Raw genomic sequence first — 16,491 nt, forward strand, 5'->3', positions numbered from 1 at the left:
CGCCCGCCGCCCTCCCCCACCGCGGCCGCGGCGAGGGGCGCTCCCGGGGCTCCCCTCCTGCCCCCCGGGGGCTCGCAGCGGGCAGACACCGAGCCAGCACCTGGGAGCGCGCCCGGCAGCCGGCAGAGCTCGGCCAGCGGCGGGGGGCGGAGCGGGGAACGCCGCAACACCCGGAGTCTCAGGAGGAAGGAAAATAAGGAAACCCCAGTCGGCTCCAGGCCGCTTCCCCCGCCGCCCACGGCTGCCGGGGCAGGAGCGCGGCGCCGCGGAGAGCGACCTCCTCAGTGCCCAGCGGCGGCCGAGGAGAAAGCCCTCCGCGCGGGCCGCCCTCACCGGGACACCGGCCCCGCAGCCGGCGGTCACTGCTCGCCCGCGCCTGCTGGAGAAAAGGGAGAGGACGCGGCGAGGCGAGGACGATCCCGCCACGCCGGCCGATACCTGCCCGCGGGAAGGGGGCTGCCGCCGGCTCCGAGCCCGGGCTGCGCCACCGCGCGCAACCGCCGCCGGGCGCTGGGGAAAGAAGAAACAACATGGCGGAGCGGGCAGGGGGCGGGGCCCGAGGGGCGCACGTGACACCCCGCCCCCGCCCGGGAGCGGCGGGTCCCCGCGGTGGGGGGTCCGGCCAGGCACGGACCTGCGGGAGGGCAGCGGCCGGGGGGCACGGCAACGGCAACGGCTCTGCCGGCAGCGAGCGTACGGCGCGGAAGTGCCCGCAGCGGGCCGTGCGTACCTCACTGATCACCAGCGGGCAGCGTCGGAACGAAGCAGCGCTGTTCCCTCGCAAAAGGGTAAGACCTTTATTTCCTCCAGAACGCTCTGAACTGTTACGCTTTGAAGTGCCGTTACGTAGGAGTTAGTTATTAAAGGCAGCAGTCTCACTGTGCTCCACATCAAGGGCCCCATGGAAGCAAACTCATGGCTGTAAGGCGGCTGCACTTCACAGGCAGCGGCATTTAAAGACACACACGTGTGAATGAAGGAACTAACCAAAATCCAAAGTACACTATTTGAAGAGTAGTCACAGACTTTTTTTTTTTTTTCTGTAGTAATTCAGAGTAACATCAACTCGACTGCTTAAACAAGATCACAGGGGGTAAAAAATTCTGAAGAAGGTGGTGGCAGAATCTTTTCTGTGCTCTTACAACTCATCACGAGGATAGGGCAAAATGTGATTAAAATGCAAAAAGCATCAATTATTTCAGTGGATTTAAAGAGGTTCCCACATCATCAAGAGGAATAAGCGATGACAGGGGTAAGGAAAGAGCATTTGAAACACAACCATTTGCTCTAGCAGTCATCACATGCTTCTGATCATAAGGGAGGTGCAATCAGACTGGAATTGCCACTTGCAGAGTCATCTTGGTTTGGATCAGATCTACAACACGGCCCAAGAAATGGCAAACAAGGCCTCCGCCTCTGGATCATTAAAAGGAAATGTCTCCCACTGACAGAAGCAGGATTATTAAAAGGCTGCCCATGCTAGAGGCAAATCTGATAATAATAGACCCATTATTATTTAAGAAAGTTGGACTTCAGAAATTTTTCCTGGGATCTGCTTTCATCCATCCAATGCTAAAGTAAAATACAGAGGGCTGGAGAGATAAAATGGACTCTTTAAGATGGTAATTCTAAGACACGGTCTGATCACTTACAGCATTATTTTGTGATTTAAAAGGAAAAAAAATCATTTAGAAGTGGAGGAAACAGTTACTCTGTTTTGCATTTGATACTTTGTGGGATGAAGCTACCATTTTTTCTTGATACAACGCTGGTTCTCAGACACCTGGATATATTTAAGGAAATTTAGAAACATAAAATAATAGAATAGTTTGGGTTGGAAGGGACCTTTAAAGGTCATGTAGTCCAACTCCCCTGCAATGAGCAGGGACGTCTTCAACTAGATCAAACTACTCAGAGGCCCGTCCAACCTGACCGTGAATGTTTCCAGGGTTGGGGCATCTACCACCTCTCCGGTCAGCCTGTTCCAGTGTTTCACTACCCTCATCGTAAAAAGTATATTCCTTGTATCTAGTCTGAATCTACCCTCCTTTAGTTTAAAACCATCACCCCTTGTCCTATCGCAACAAGCCCTGCTAAAAAGTTCGTCCCCACCTTTCTTATAAGCCCCCTTTAAGTAATGAAAGGCCGCAATAAAGTCTCCCTGGAGCCTTCTCTTCTCCAGGCTAAAACAAACCCAACTCCCTCAGCCTTTCTTCACAGAAGAGGTGCTCCATCCCTCTGATCATTTTTGTGGCCTCCTCTGGACCCGCTCCAACAGGTCCATGTCTTTCCTGTGCTGAGGACCCCCGAGCTGGACACAGTACTCTGGGTGGGGTCTCACCAAAATGTAGCAGATGGGCAGAATCGCCTCCCTCAACCTGCTGGCCACACTTCTTTTGACACAGACCAGGTTGGCTTTCTGGGCTGGGTTGCCCTCTCATGTCCACCATTTCATTCACCAGTACCCCCAAGTCCTTCTCCTCAGGGCTGCCCTCAATCCCTTCATCCCCCGGCCTGTACTGACATCGGGGGTTGCCCCAACCCAGGTGCAGGACCTTGCACCTGGCCTTGTTGAACCTCATGAGGTTCACATGGACCCACTTCTCAAGCTTGTCCAGACCCCTCAAATTTGAAAAATTTTAGTTAGAAACAAAATTCTTAAAATTCTGAGATTAGATGTATTCTTATTTATTTTACATGGGAACATAAAAGAAAATAGAAAAGGACCTTGCTGTAACCATGGCCTATTATGCTTATAATTTTATAGGCATAGTAAGAGTATCAAGAGAGTTACTCTTATGGGTAAAACACACATAAGCATGCTTGACGATCAAGAGCTGAAGGCTCTTTTCTCTTGTGTCCACCCTGTTACTATTATTCATGTACATATATATAGTTGCCACACACAATAGTTGCCACAGAATGATCAAAAACAGTAGAACAAATAATGCCACTGATGGGGTTGGTCACCTGAAGTATACCAGCCAGTTCTTAGGAACAGACAGGAGAAAATGCCCAGCGAAGATGTGGTTTGAAACACGTACACCCAAATCACTCCCGTTCCACATTCTGCCGACAGCGTAGGGTCCCAGCAGCGGGTGCTGCGGGCTCTGCCCCTGCCCGAGGCTGCTGCCTGACTGTTGGGGTGGTGGCGAGCAGGTCTGCGGCAATGCCTCACGGTCCCACTGCCCACGGGAGCCACATTTCAGCCTGGGCCCTGTACAAGCCTGGTGGCCCTGGTCCTGCACCCCACTTGGTGCCCCAACACCATTCGACCACTGGCCCTGCTTTGGCATAGCCTCCTCTCCATGGACTTGTCTGGTGCTCACTGGAGTTTTGGCCGATTATTGTCACCAGACCTGCCCTGCTCTTCTTGTTTGGGTGCTGCAGGACAGTGACCCTTTTTACTGAAGTCACTGCCCCTGTGCATCTTGTCACCCACCCTCCCCTCTGCTCCTGGCTCACCACCTCTTGCACAGCAACCCACCCTTGCTGCTCCCCCACATTCATCTGAAAGGTGATATTGCACCTTAAGGATGTTATTCACAGAGCTGTATTCATGAAGAGGTAATTGTTGTTATGTCATGTGCTAGCAAATGGCACAGATAATATCCCAATGGCAAATAAAGGGCAATTTTGTGTGTGTGTATGAGAAAGTTCTGTATCAGCAAAGCTCTTGTATGAGAGAGCTTGTGAATAATGCCTTTTACCATCTGTAGTTGGCAAGGGGACTTTGTCCCATCCTGGCAAGTGATGACATGGCTTCAATAAAACATGATTTTGTCACCTCCTAGCTGAATTACAGCAGTACAAAATATGGGGATATGAAGTCATCTGCCTTTATGGCTCTGTTAATAACAGAATGCAGCAAGATAACTGCCAAACAACCCAAGAAAATCAAAGTGCTTTTGTTTCTTTCCTTACCTTTCAGGCACTCAATGAATTGGGCCATTCCACCCTGAAGGACTGTAATTCAACATATTTGCTCCTTAACCACAGCCTCTTACCAGGTCACTTTTCGTTCTGCCAGAAAAAGGGCTGGATTTTTTTGTTTAAAGAGTTGCATTTCTTGGCTTTAGTAACAAATGTACATAGCACAGCAGACTGAAAGGAACACATTTTAAACAAACAATAAACAGCACAAATTTCCTTTTGATCTGGAAAGGAAGAAAGAGTTATAAACAACAGACGGCAGCCAAGTACCTCCCTGAAAAGTGCTACAGTAAAGAGCGTTATGAGGGAGATACAAAAGGCCCTCAGCAGAATGGAATGAAATGGATCCAGCAGTGGATCGCCAGGAACCAGAAGGAGTTTTGTCACTGGTGTTAATGGAGCAACACCGACTCCAATTAAGACAGCACTTCTCAGAATAATATTGAAATTCAGAAAGCAAACCACATCCTGGGCTGCATCAAAAGAAGTGTGACCAGCAAGTCGAGAGAAGTGATCCTCCCCTCTGCTCTGCTCTTGTGAGACCTCACCTGGAATACTGCATTCAGCTGTGGGGCCCCCAGCATAAGAAGGACCTGTTGGAGGAAGTCCACAGGAAGGCCACAAAGACGATCAGAGGGCTGGAGCACTTCTCTTTATCTACGTTTAAGACCTTATTGCTACTATTAAATCATAGGATTCAATAAGCAGCTGAATTTACAGTGTCTCTGGAAAACCCCATGAAAACAAGTACAGACTTTAGCCTTACTTGGCACGCATATATCTTATGTCTGTGTGGATCACCTCTAACGTCATGCTCCTTTGTGGCATTAGCATCATGGATATGGTAAACGTTTTACCAAAATTAATTGTCTCTGCTTAAAAAAGTTAAGAGATCTTTTTTCTATCTGGAACAAACTGAAAAAAGACAACTTTAACAACATAAAAGAATCTCGCTTTTCAAAGCTTTCCTTTTATTCTTGTTTCTTGGCTCTGATACTTCCTGTAATCCCATAATCTAGAACCTCCTGCTGGCGCATAGGCTGTGTAGTTGCAAGTTGACTTTTTAGAGCCATTTTGAGCCAAAGCATACAATCTTATCCAGTCAAGCATTTTAAGCCTGCGCAGTTACACAGTCTGGGTAGGGACAATATAACCTATTGATAAACTGCAGCCTGGAGCAGTACTTTGCTTAGTGAAACCATGACCACACCTTCCTAAATAAGAGCAATGATTTACTTGAACGACCATCTCGTAATTAGCACTTCATGTCTGTAGACTGTTCTGATATATAGTGGCACATGATGCTACACGTGACATCCACTTTCTACTAAGCCTTCCAAGTAATGAGCACACTAATGAAAAAATGGCTGAAGTGGTAATGAACTGTGTTAGGTGAAAATAACCAATGGCCTAAGATGATCAAGAAGTTAATACAGTAATTCATGATTTTGTATACAGTTTCATTAACTGTTAAATGTGAAGCTGCAGGTAGCATGTTTATCAGTATGAGCTCAGCATAAAGTGAAATTGAAGCTAGATGAGCTTTTTCAGCAGTCCAGGAACAACAAAGCCTCATTTCCTACAGATTTGTGTCCTCAGCATACTTCTAACAGGCCCAGTTCACTCTCCTTGCCTCCCAATACCTTCTCCTCCTTGCTGCCAGTATTCCCAGACCTCCTCCTTGTCCCAGACTATTACACCTGGGCAAGCCAGAGCATATTTTGTGCCAGGCTTTTAGGTAATACTAACAAGCTAACAATTATGTGTGTGTTGAACCAGCAGCTAGTAGCTTAGACTAGGTAACTTCTGAAGAAAGGTAAGGGCTCCATCTCTTTCAATAGAAACAGAAATTATTTTCGTGATTACTGGATTTCACAAAACTTACAAATAGATTCTCATTTTTTAATGTCTAGCTTTAACTGGATTAGTTACAAAGCCAGCTCTCATATCCAGTTGTTAGTGGGAAGGAAGGCAATGTAGGAATGCCTGCTCACAATGTATTACCATGTAAAACTACTTTAAAGTCAAAGAATTATTTAGGTTGGAAGAGACCTTTAAGATCATCAAGTCCACCACTAAACCATGTCCCTTGAGCACCACATCTATGTGTTTTAAAATGCCGAGTTTACAACTGCAAGGTACCAAAGACTTGCCCTAAGAGTTCAGATTACTCTTGGTTTGAAATGGACAGAAAGAAGTTAAGGGGTAGTTGCAAAAGGGGCACAGTTACAATCCATTTTTTGATTATTTGTAGTTACTGACAGTTGTTTCTATACCATAAACTGCAACTGCAGTTGTTAGTAACTGATTTTATTATTTCCACATCTTAGAAGAAAGTGCAAGATGTGAAAGGCTAGAACCACATGACCTGCTTGCTGCTGCAGGCATGGCTCTCAGATCTGCAGTGAGGTAGGCTTGCTTGATGATTTGAAAAAGTTTTAAGATAGCTGCTGTTTACATTTTCTTAGCTGCTCAGTAAATATAGATCTGTAGAAAATTCTAGTCATGTTGGGGATATAGCTTAGCACCGTACATTTAGTGACGGGCAGTTCAAAAGAAAATGATGTCACACATTATGTCACAAATGTAGTTGTATTATGGCTACAAATTTTACCCTTGAAATATATTGTCAAAAACACCGTCCATGTCTTGTAACATCTACCTTCACCAAGACAAAACTTGGATGAGCTGTACATTACTGGAATGGCTACAAAACTGTCTGCAGGCAGAAATTATTTATAACTTTCCATTGTTTACAGCTAAAATAGTCTCTTGCTACACAGTGTTCCAACACAGCACAGCACTGGCATTCAGCTCTCCTCAACAGGACCATGACCTCCAAAATGACAGTGCACAACTCCGTGCTTACTGTGAACCAGTAACACAGAAGTGTTTCCTTTCCTACAGTTTTACTGAAAAGTAAAAATACTACTTTACACAGAAGTACTTCTACTTAAACAAGCAGCACTACTTGAAGCATCAACTTGTAAGTTGAACACTGGAGATCTGGCCTACCACCTTAATATTTGTTTTATGTCAATGTAATTCCACCAACGCACATATTTCACATGATAGAAGCAGTAAATCACACTGCTGAAAGTTTACTGTTAACACTTCACAGAATGGAAAAGACTTTTCTTGCTCTTTTTCAGCAGAGTAAGTGCCTCTCTGTAACATCAGGTTACATGCTATTTTCAACAAATATGGATAAAGGCCTGTCTTCTCTCTTATTTTCAGTCCTGGTTGGTTTTTAGTTCACCAACAGCTTTTTTCTCAAATCACATCCCAAACTCCTTTCCCTGACGTGGGTCATGTGGCTGGAGAGCTCCAGGGCAGTGCCTTAGCCAGAGAAGCTGACCAGCCTCAGCTGTGTAACAGCTACATGGGTGCAGGAACTGTCCTTAATTCTTCCAGCAAATACTCACCAGGTTTCTCTGCTCAGCTGATGTATTTTAGCCTTGAACCACAACATGCCTGTTGTGCACTTGTGAAAAGGTATCTCCATTAATGCCAAGTATGCAGTTTCATTGTGTTTATACAACATGATGAAACAAAACGCTTTGTGCCTAAATACTTTGGCAATTTATTGACCTGTCTCACCATCTCATCTGTATTCCAACAAGGAAACTCATTATGAAGGTTATGTTTCCAAACAGTACTACTGCTCTGCTGCAAGAACCTAACATCCCAGGCAGAGCAGACTTACTTCTTCACTGCATTTCTTAGCTCTGTGAGTTGACACATTCATGTGCTCAGAAAATTAGGATACAATGCAAGACCCATTTCCTCTCATTTAAACATCTACAGTAACTCAAAACCAGTGAAGAAACCAAAATAGGGACACACAGTACGAACGCAGCCTTCTACAGACCAACAGACAGCCGTCAAACATACCCAGACTCAGGCGGTTTCTTCTCTGAACTGGGAGAACATCTCCTTGACTTCTGACAAATACTCCATTCAAAGTATTCAGATAGCTGATTTTGGACTAATTTTAAGTTTTCCAGAAAAAAACCCCACCAAACAACAGGGCTATTACTTGAGTAAGAAGAACGCTAAGGCGATATTTTTTAATAAATGAATGCTTCTAGTATACAGCCAGTAGGAATCCTGTTGACTCTGGAACAAAAACACATATAAAAACTTGGGTTATTAGATCTCCTTCTATTAATTTCTTCTGGGTAACCTGCACTATATAAAAACATTAATTTATTCAGGACAGATGTCCCAGTTCAAGAGAGGATATCCATTCAGAAAGTGATTAACTGCTATTAACTTCATGCCTTTATTTATTAAATAAAGATAAATTTCATAATATATTTACATTCTGAAATAAATCATTGTCTGATCCTGCATTAATTTCTTAACAGTTGCAGGACATGTCGCCTCACATTGCAGTGTGAACTGCAGACTGTTAGATTGTCACAAGTCCTATTTTCCTCCCAATGGCTATAAAAAACTAAAGCAATTTTTCGTTTTTGCTTCCATTTGCTAGCTGCCTTCTCCCCCTTCTAAACTCTGTTTTTCAGTCCTTTTTCCCTATTAGACATCACCTCTCAAACCAACTTAATAATCTAACACTTACTTGCAAAAAGTGATTTAATCAAGGAGTGAATCCATGCTGAGCATTTTGCAGTGCATGCAAGTATATGAACTGCAGTTTTGTAAACTCTTTTCTGTAAATGAAATTTATGTTCTGTGAAAGAACTCCTGCTAAAGATAATGAAAATTCCAAGTGCTCAGTACCTTGGGGAAAAAGACTGCAGCAATTGGGGTATGTTTAATGAATTTACTACTCAATATTCCACTCTCAGATACAGTGTTACCATTTTTCCTCTTTTTTCTTTTATTTCTTTACATATTGACATTACTTAGAAACACATATTTAAGTCATCTGCAAAAGTAACTTGGCAATTTTTTAAAACTGATTTTGCAATTTTTAGTGGTAGCATCTACATAGTATCAATACAAAATTTTAAATTATACATTTTCAACAGAGATACCTTCTCATGTCTATGGTTCTAAACCACTTATTAAAAAGGGATAGCGTTACAAACAAATCCATCTGCTGTGATACCACTGTTCTCCACACTGGTTACAAATAACGTAAGTCAACATTTGTTCATCTGGATTTGTGTTTCGCACCCAACCAGGAAGAAAAAGAGTTCCTCTGGCAATCATAGTGACAGTGCAATCAAATTTTTCACAGCGCCTACACTTTATTTTGTTTGTCTGTGTGCCATTAACAACTTGTGGAAGCTGATGTTCCTGTACAGATGATTCTGTGTACAGAGCCCTGAGCTGTTTCAGTTCATCGCTGGCCATTTCCATCACTGTCATCTCAGCGAAAGCCTTTGGACTTAAAGTCCCTGAAAAAAGGTTATGTTTTAAGTGGCAACTTTTAGGGTTCTTCAGGTTAGATATTTTGCTTCTGATGCAATTTTTATACTTTTTGTCATTTTTAGCATGAAGAGCAAAAATACGTTCTTCGATTTCCCTAGATAGCTCTATCCATTTTTCAGTTTCTTCTTTGTCTTTGGCAGAACCAGTCAAAGCTTTATAAAGAAGATCTGTACATTTACATCTTAGAGCTCTCGTTGGATCTTGCTGCAGAGTTGCTTCATTAACATGAGGTTTAGAATCTTCATTATCAGTGTGTTGTTCCTCAAAAGAAGAAAGCTGATTCATGCTGCCTTCTGCATCGTTACACAGCACATTTTTTACAGTTTGTGATGGGACCAAAATTGTAGAACTAGTGGCATCTGATGCCTGCTGCTGACATGGTCCTTCGGAGAGTGTCTGCTTTCTAGGAACTACACCGAGATGTTCAATTTCCTCTTCCACATACACAGAAATGGACTTTTTAACTTGCATTGACTGATCACAGTTACTCTTGTAAAGCGCCTTCCACCTTGATAATAACTGCTTTGCTTTCTTTTTCAACTCTGCTGAAGGGCAGCTCTTGAGCACTCTGTATACAGCCTTAGCAACTTCTGTTCCCTGAAGACATTCTATAGTCATATCAACATCTTCAAGTTCTTTAAGATGATCTTCAATATCTTGGAAATTATTCTCAGTCAGTAGTTTTTCAATACAATGGGCTCTGTGTACAATATTTCTCTGGTCAGACATTTTTAAACCTGAAAGTGAAAAAGTGTTTATCTTATTTATTGCAGTTATTACATTAATCCATTTTCTGTATATTCTCACAAGGTTTTATTTTTATTTTGAATTATTTTACAGTATTTTATTTGTATACATGACTGATTTTGCCAGCTTTTTCTTGAAGTGGTGTACAGTAGACTCAGTGGAACAAATGCAAAATGCAGATTTTTCCAGGACTCAGCCTGGGTCCTGGAAAAATACAAGTTGGCATGCTAGTCTAACTCATGCAAGGAAAACGCTGGTAGAAGGGAGAGCCCACAGGGACTTCTGCTCGGGTAGGGTTAACAATTTAAAAATTAGGATATGTATGACACTAATTTTTAAGGAAAGAATAGTGTCTTACCAAAAAAACACACTAACAAAGACACTGCTAGCATGATATGTTAGTCACCCTTGTTTTCCTACGCATGCACACCACAACAAAAGTTCACAGGCAGATTCTCAGCTACTGCAAGAAGGCTGGTAACTATGCAGCCACACTTCTGTATGACATTACAGGTAGACTTTGCAGTGTTTGCACATTCGTAGACTCTAGTACCACTAGACCACCAAGAAGCAACAAGTTCTGAAACTCAGCATTTTTCACCAAAAGCACCAGATGATCACCCATTGACAGTTATCAAATGATACACTATCCAAAAAATAAAAAGGAATCTTTTCAGGCAACATACCTCCCCCTCCTTACGCACAGAGACAAACAATAAAAATATTAGCATGGTTTTTACAGTATTACTGTCAACAAATTAAATTTAGTAAGAATACTGGTTTTGGAAAATAAGTTTGTTATTCTACCACTGAAATTTAAGGTCTATTAAAAACAGTGTCTGGGACCTTCTGCTATAACAAGTATTTGAATAACATCATGATCTCACACTGTTTAAGATGTTCTGTAATACCTTTCTGATAATCTGCAAAGGCAAATTTCTAAGTAAACACTGTACTAATTTAATCTGAAAGTTGCAATGACATTGACCTTTACTGCAAGACTCCAGACCCTGGGAAATCACTGTTGTCATCTTTTCAGAATGCATATGGTAAAATAACCCTCCTCAGAAAAACTGACTTAGGTCTCAGCTCCTGGGATGCTGTATTTAAACCCCTTTTTCCATTTTTCAGTTTTCAAGTGTCAGACTACAAATTAACTCAGTACAAGTTGCAGAAATAGCAGAATTTCTGAATAGCAGAAAAATCAGAGTAGGTCCAAAACCTCCACATTGTAAGTGCTTTTTGGTTGCTGGTTTTTGGGGGTTGTGTGTTTGGCTCGCCTTTTTATTGAGGGGTGTGTGTGTATGTGAGGGGGTGTGTGGGTGTGTTTTTTTAAAAAATCAGTCATTCTGTAACTATACCCTAACTTACCAAGATTTTTTCACAAATCCTTATAATAAATGCTGAGATGTTTAGTTATCTGTGGGCTTTGTTTTGTGTTTTGTTTTTTTTTTGTTTTAAATCTGCAAGTTTCCACTTGATTTATCATAATAAACCCTTTATTTACATTCAAATATATAGGTTTTAGCATTAGAAGACTAATTTGGAGCAGGGAGCAATATGTAGCACAGCTATGTTTTCCATGAATTTGTTTGGTTTTGCTACTGTATGTTGTAGCCTGTATAATGGAGAATCATTGATACATGCAGAAATTAGCTATATGCATAAAGAATGGCCCATAAAATACACAACATTAGAAAGTTTAAGAAAAATTTCTGGTTCCTACATGACCCTCAACCTTTCACTTGCTACGTAAGAGATCATTATATCTCTTCCAAAAGTTTATCTTTATAGCTGCTAACAGAGAAACAAGCCAGATTAGTAAATGTTTAAGTGAGGTCACCAGCACTGCCCTTTCTCTTGCTAGCTCTGGCATCATATTACAGTTTGATTATCAAGGCAAGGAAGGCAGCTCAAAATTAGTGACACCTTCAAAATAGTTTCAGTGTAATGTACAAACTCCTAATTGCCATTTTTGGAAATTCTTAAAAATGGAAGACACATGCCTCTATATACTAAATAGTACTTATTTTCTTACAGCCATAGCATTATTAAAGCATGTTCCCATATATTCTGATTCATTAAATGAAAATAAAAAGGGAATTTTAGAATGCAGAATCTCATGGCTTGAATAAGATTTCCTTTTATCATGCATTTGACCAAAAAAACGCTCAGTGCATTGCTATGTACAAATTTACACACAAAAAGTGTTAATACCACTAATATCATTCTTCTGTTTGCTGAAATGGAGAATTAAATGTAGAATGCAGAACTGAACCGTGTGTTGTGAGTGTTAAGTGTTCCTCTTTTCTTAGAAGCATCTTCTAAATTTGTACACAAAACTAACGTTTTGTCTGAAGTTGCATACACCCTGATTCTACTCTAGGAAAAGTCATCTGCCTGATACAACACTAGCTACACATGTCCATATTTAAAGAACTCATAAGCAGATTTCTTACACCATCACTGTTTCCATGATGAAAATTCCTGAGAATGGGGGGAGAGGAAACGGACAAGTGACGCAGCTGGGTAATCTGCTTTGTATGACCACCAGCTCAACTTAACTTCTATTCCATGACAGAGACAAATTCAAACTTCAGGTAGGGCCCCTGAGCTCCACAAAAGCAAAGGACAGAGAGCATAAACCATTCATCTGTTTCTATAATCCTGAACCACAGACCAACCCGACCTCCACAGTGAATGCTCTCTGCATTTACTTAATCTGTATTTAGACAGCTCATTCTTGTCTGATATTTTGAAGTCCTGTGAAACCTCAGTAACGGCTGTTACAGAAAATGATTTACTACTCAAGACATTTCAGAATCAGACAACTGAATGCATTTTTCCAATACTTAAGTTGAGCTCTATGCATCATCATACTGAAAAGCACATACAATTGCATCCACTCATCTGTTCTGCTGCAGGAACACACAGAGGCTGCGAGAGTGGCAAGAAATGTTTCCTTGTGTAGGGCAGCCATCGCTACAGCAGGGCAGTTCCCTGTCTCCAGAACGCTAAGTAGCTCACATTAGAAAACTACGATCTGCTGATTCACTGTTTTTCATGCAATCTAGAGCAGAGCTGGTGACAGTCATATGCTCAACCAGTACAATTGTTTTATGCCTTAGAATCAGTTCTGCTCCTTCCAACATACTCCACTTCAAATGTAATTTTCTTCAGTTCTTGTACCTATCTATGTATTGTATTACTTTAAACGTACCACAAAATAGATTTATCCAAATGCAAGATGACTTCATGAATAGTCAATATTTAGTAGACAGGATTATGGACATGCAAAGAAATTACTACACACAAAATGCTTTGCTGGTAATTTGTCCACTTACACACTTTTACTCTGCGACAAAGTTGAATATTTTGATCTTTCGTTGAGGACTGCTTCATAGAAAGTTTCCTCTTTCTTTAGGGTGAGGATCTGTATGTTAGAAATGGTGCTTGAAGTCCATGGATATCATCTGCTTTATGGTAGTGGTCCTTGCTCATGGTTATACCCCTGCCCCTAGGCAGGCCGCCGCTGGCAAGATGAAGACATGCCTGTTTTTGTGGCAGAAAATTGTATGGCTGAAAAAGATCCCTTTGGCTCCACAGCTATGTGTAGGCATTGACAGCTGGGGTGACTAACACAAAGCCTCTGAGAGGAGCTGGAGCCCACACACTGGCATCTGCAGCAAGAACGCAGCCATTCTGCCACACACTCACAGTGAATTACGTTACATTTATGGGACACCTACAGCTGAGAAAGAGCTGACATGTTAACTTAGCAGCCCACACCAAGATATTTTTCTAATGGGCAGATCTAAGATGACCTGTTTTGTTCTGTGTTTTTTTACCCCTCTACCAGATATATAAATGGCTGGCTTAGACTGGATTAAATGCAGTATATATGTTCTACCTTAGGACTTTTCCCACACATGCGCTAAGCCGATAAATTAAATTAATAGGAATTTTAAGATCGTCTTAGTCATGCATTGACTTTTTGAAGTTTATGCAACATTAAATTCAAGTACATAAATGTTATGGCAGCTATTAAATGAACAAACTGAAAACAGAATATGGACACCAAAATATGAACAATGATTTTAAAGTAATTTTGAAAGTTCAGCCACCTAACAGACTACTCACACTTAAGTCAAAACAATCACTTCTAAGGGAATGCTTTCCTCAACATGTACAACATATAACAAACAGGTAGGACTGTAAGCAAAGCTAGGTAAAAGTAACAGAAAAAATAAGTCATCAAAAATATACGACAACCCCATAATTAATTACTTCAATGGAGTGGGATATTCACTGGTAAATGGCAGAAGCCCAAGAAACAGCCAGCAGAGAAACCACTAAATAAAGTTAATAAACATCTCTTTACCAGTGACAATAGAGAGGTTTTTGTGGGGAAAGCATTCTTGGAATGGCACTTTCTTGTGTGTACCTGATTTGCAAAGGATTTTAAGATCCTTCAAGATGAAAAGTAACACATAAATCTGAAATACTGCACTAACTACTCAACCATAAACTTCATCTCCACTTCCACATAAAAATACAGTGTGGTGAAAAAAATAAAACTTTTTTGTGCATTTGTTGCCCTATAAATTAAGCAAGGACTAGATTTACCACCCAGGTTGATAGAGACCATTATTTTACAGCATCAGAAATTAAATAAAGATTCCTGACTCTATAAAGAACATACAAGGTTATGAAATGGTTCATTTTACTACTCCTGGCTTCCTTCAAAGGACAAGGCAGAGCTTTTCTTTAATACTGGGAATCCTGCATAGCGTTTCGTATTAACTCTGGATGTCAAGCAGCTCTTCTGCTTCTCTAATCAAGGTGCAACATGATTTCCTCAGACAACTGCAGAAAACATGTTTTTCATGTTCTTATAGGAAGAAACAAGAAATTACTGATGCAGTGGTAATACTGGAGTGTATTTTCTAGCCAAAGTTCACTGGGAACCTAAGTATAGCAAGCCTGAGTTCTTTCCTGCTCATACTGTTCCTTGAACTCTGATGTTTCTGCTGTAAATCAAGAGTTTTAGTGTTTTGTGGAAGGATGGCAAAATATCCAGCTATCTGTTACTTTGTAGAAAGAATAGTGAAATCTGTGATACCCGAGACAGCTGCCAGATCTCTGACTGTCCTCCAAGGAGGGATTTTGAGTTTTCTTCGATGTCAAATAAGCAGAATCGTTGACTGAAATAAGAGTTACTTTTTAAAAGAATTGAGAAGTAGGTATTAGAAATACTCTAGGTAGTTTACAAATCTTCATCATTGCCTGTAGCTCTCTGATGACAGAAGTGAAGCTTACAGAGTGAAATGACATGCCCAAGCTGGTCAGCTGCAGAACAAAAGTCATGATCATAACCCTTTAACCCACAGCTCTGCTTCTCTGATAACCCCACACTCCTAAGCAGCTGTTCATAATGTTCAAGGGGTGGGGGTGGAGGGTGGGCATATAACAAAGAGGAAGTTGGGGGAAGCCCCAAAATTTTCTGAAGAGAAAGTGTTTCACAGAAACCATGCTGCAATTTCAAACGGGAAATTATTTTGCCACGTGAGGGAGCTGTAGCATAGCAAACCCATGGAGTCTTGTCAAATGGGCAAGAGAAACTCCCAGCCTGTTAAAAAAAAAAAAAAAAAACAACACAAAAAAAAATTCCCTACGACCTTTAGGAGAATTCACATTTTTTTGAGTACGTATTTGCTAAATTTGGCAAAAAAACCCCCTGAAAGTCCAAAGGTGCTGGGATGCAGACAGGGGTGAAAGGGTGCATCCCTTATCCAGCCATTGTCCTATACGCTGCCCTTTCATACAACATTTTTTCAATTTATAGTATGACCACTTTTCTCCCTGATTTAATGCTATTTGGCAAATGCTGCTGAACAAATATTCATAAAATTAACTGAATCATACTCAGCACTTTTCTGCTGTCTTCCTAGTTCCAAGAGGTAAGAAATCCAAGAAAAAGGGTATTTTTTCTTAATTTATGAATCATGCACTTTTGTTATTGTAGAGATGCAAGCAGTAAAGTACAAATGATAGTATCACAGTTTTGTGCAGTACAAAATAAACACCCTCATCCTTTCTACAACTACACAAGGCATTTCCATCCTGCTTAACGTTAGCAATGCATAGGAATATCTGTTTGAATTCCAAGTGTCTATCAAAGGTTACAAGGTAGAGATTGACTTGTATTTAGAAGGAGACTCTGTAATGCTACGCTGATGAGGCATTTTCTTGCCAAATCATTAGGAGCTCTTACACTGACTGCACGATATAAGGAAACACTTGCGTACACAAGAATAAATGGTGATCAATAAAAATCTTGTAAGTCAGTTTGCTTCTAAGGAAAAAAAAAACATCAGGCTACCTCAGGTTTAAAATATGGTCATCCTG

The 16,491-nt window shown here is 41.3% G+C and overlaps 1 protein-coding gene across 6 annotated transcripts in view; it reads right to left on the minus strand.

Moving 5' to 3' along the window:
* Positions 1-16,491, minus strand: part of TCEANC (transcription elongation factor A N-terminal and central domain containing) — a 31,665-nt gene that overhangs the window by 9,053 nt on the left and 6,121 nt on the right. For 4 of the 6 annotated variants that reach the window (XM_055702093.1, XM_014276189.3, XM_014276190.3 and 1 more), the window contains exon 2: positions 7,828-10,073. In XM_055702093.1, coding sequence (XP_055558068.1) covers positions 8,983-10,073 — 1,091 coding nt within the window. In that variant the 3' untranslated portion in view covers positions 7,828-8,982. Of the gene's footprint in view, positions 1-7,827; positions 10,074-13,427; positions 13,636-15,205; positions 15,303-16,491 lie in introns of those variants that run through there. The other 2 variants (XM_055702094.1, XM_027798636.2) reach the window with 2 other exon arrangements.

The sequence above is a fragment of the Falco cherrug genome, chromosome 2, assembly GCF_023634085.1.
Source record: "Falco cherrug isolate bFalChe1 chromosome 2, bFalChe1.pri, whole genome shotgun sequence".
Taxonomy (NCBI): domain Eukaryota; kingdom Metazoa; phylum Chordata; class Aves; order Falconiformes; family Falconidae; genus Falco; species Falco cherrug.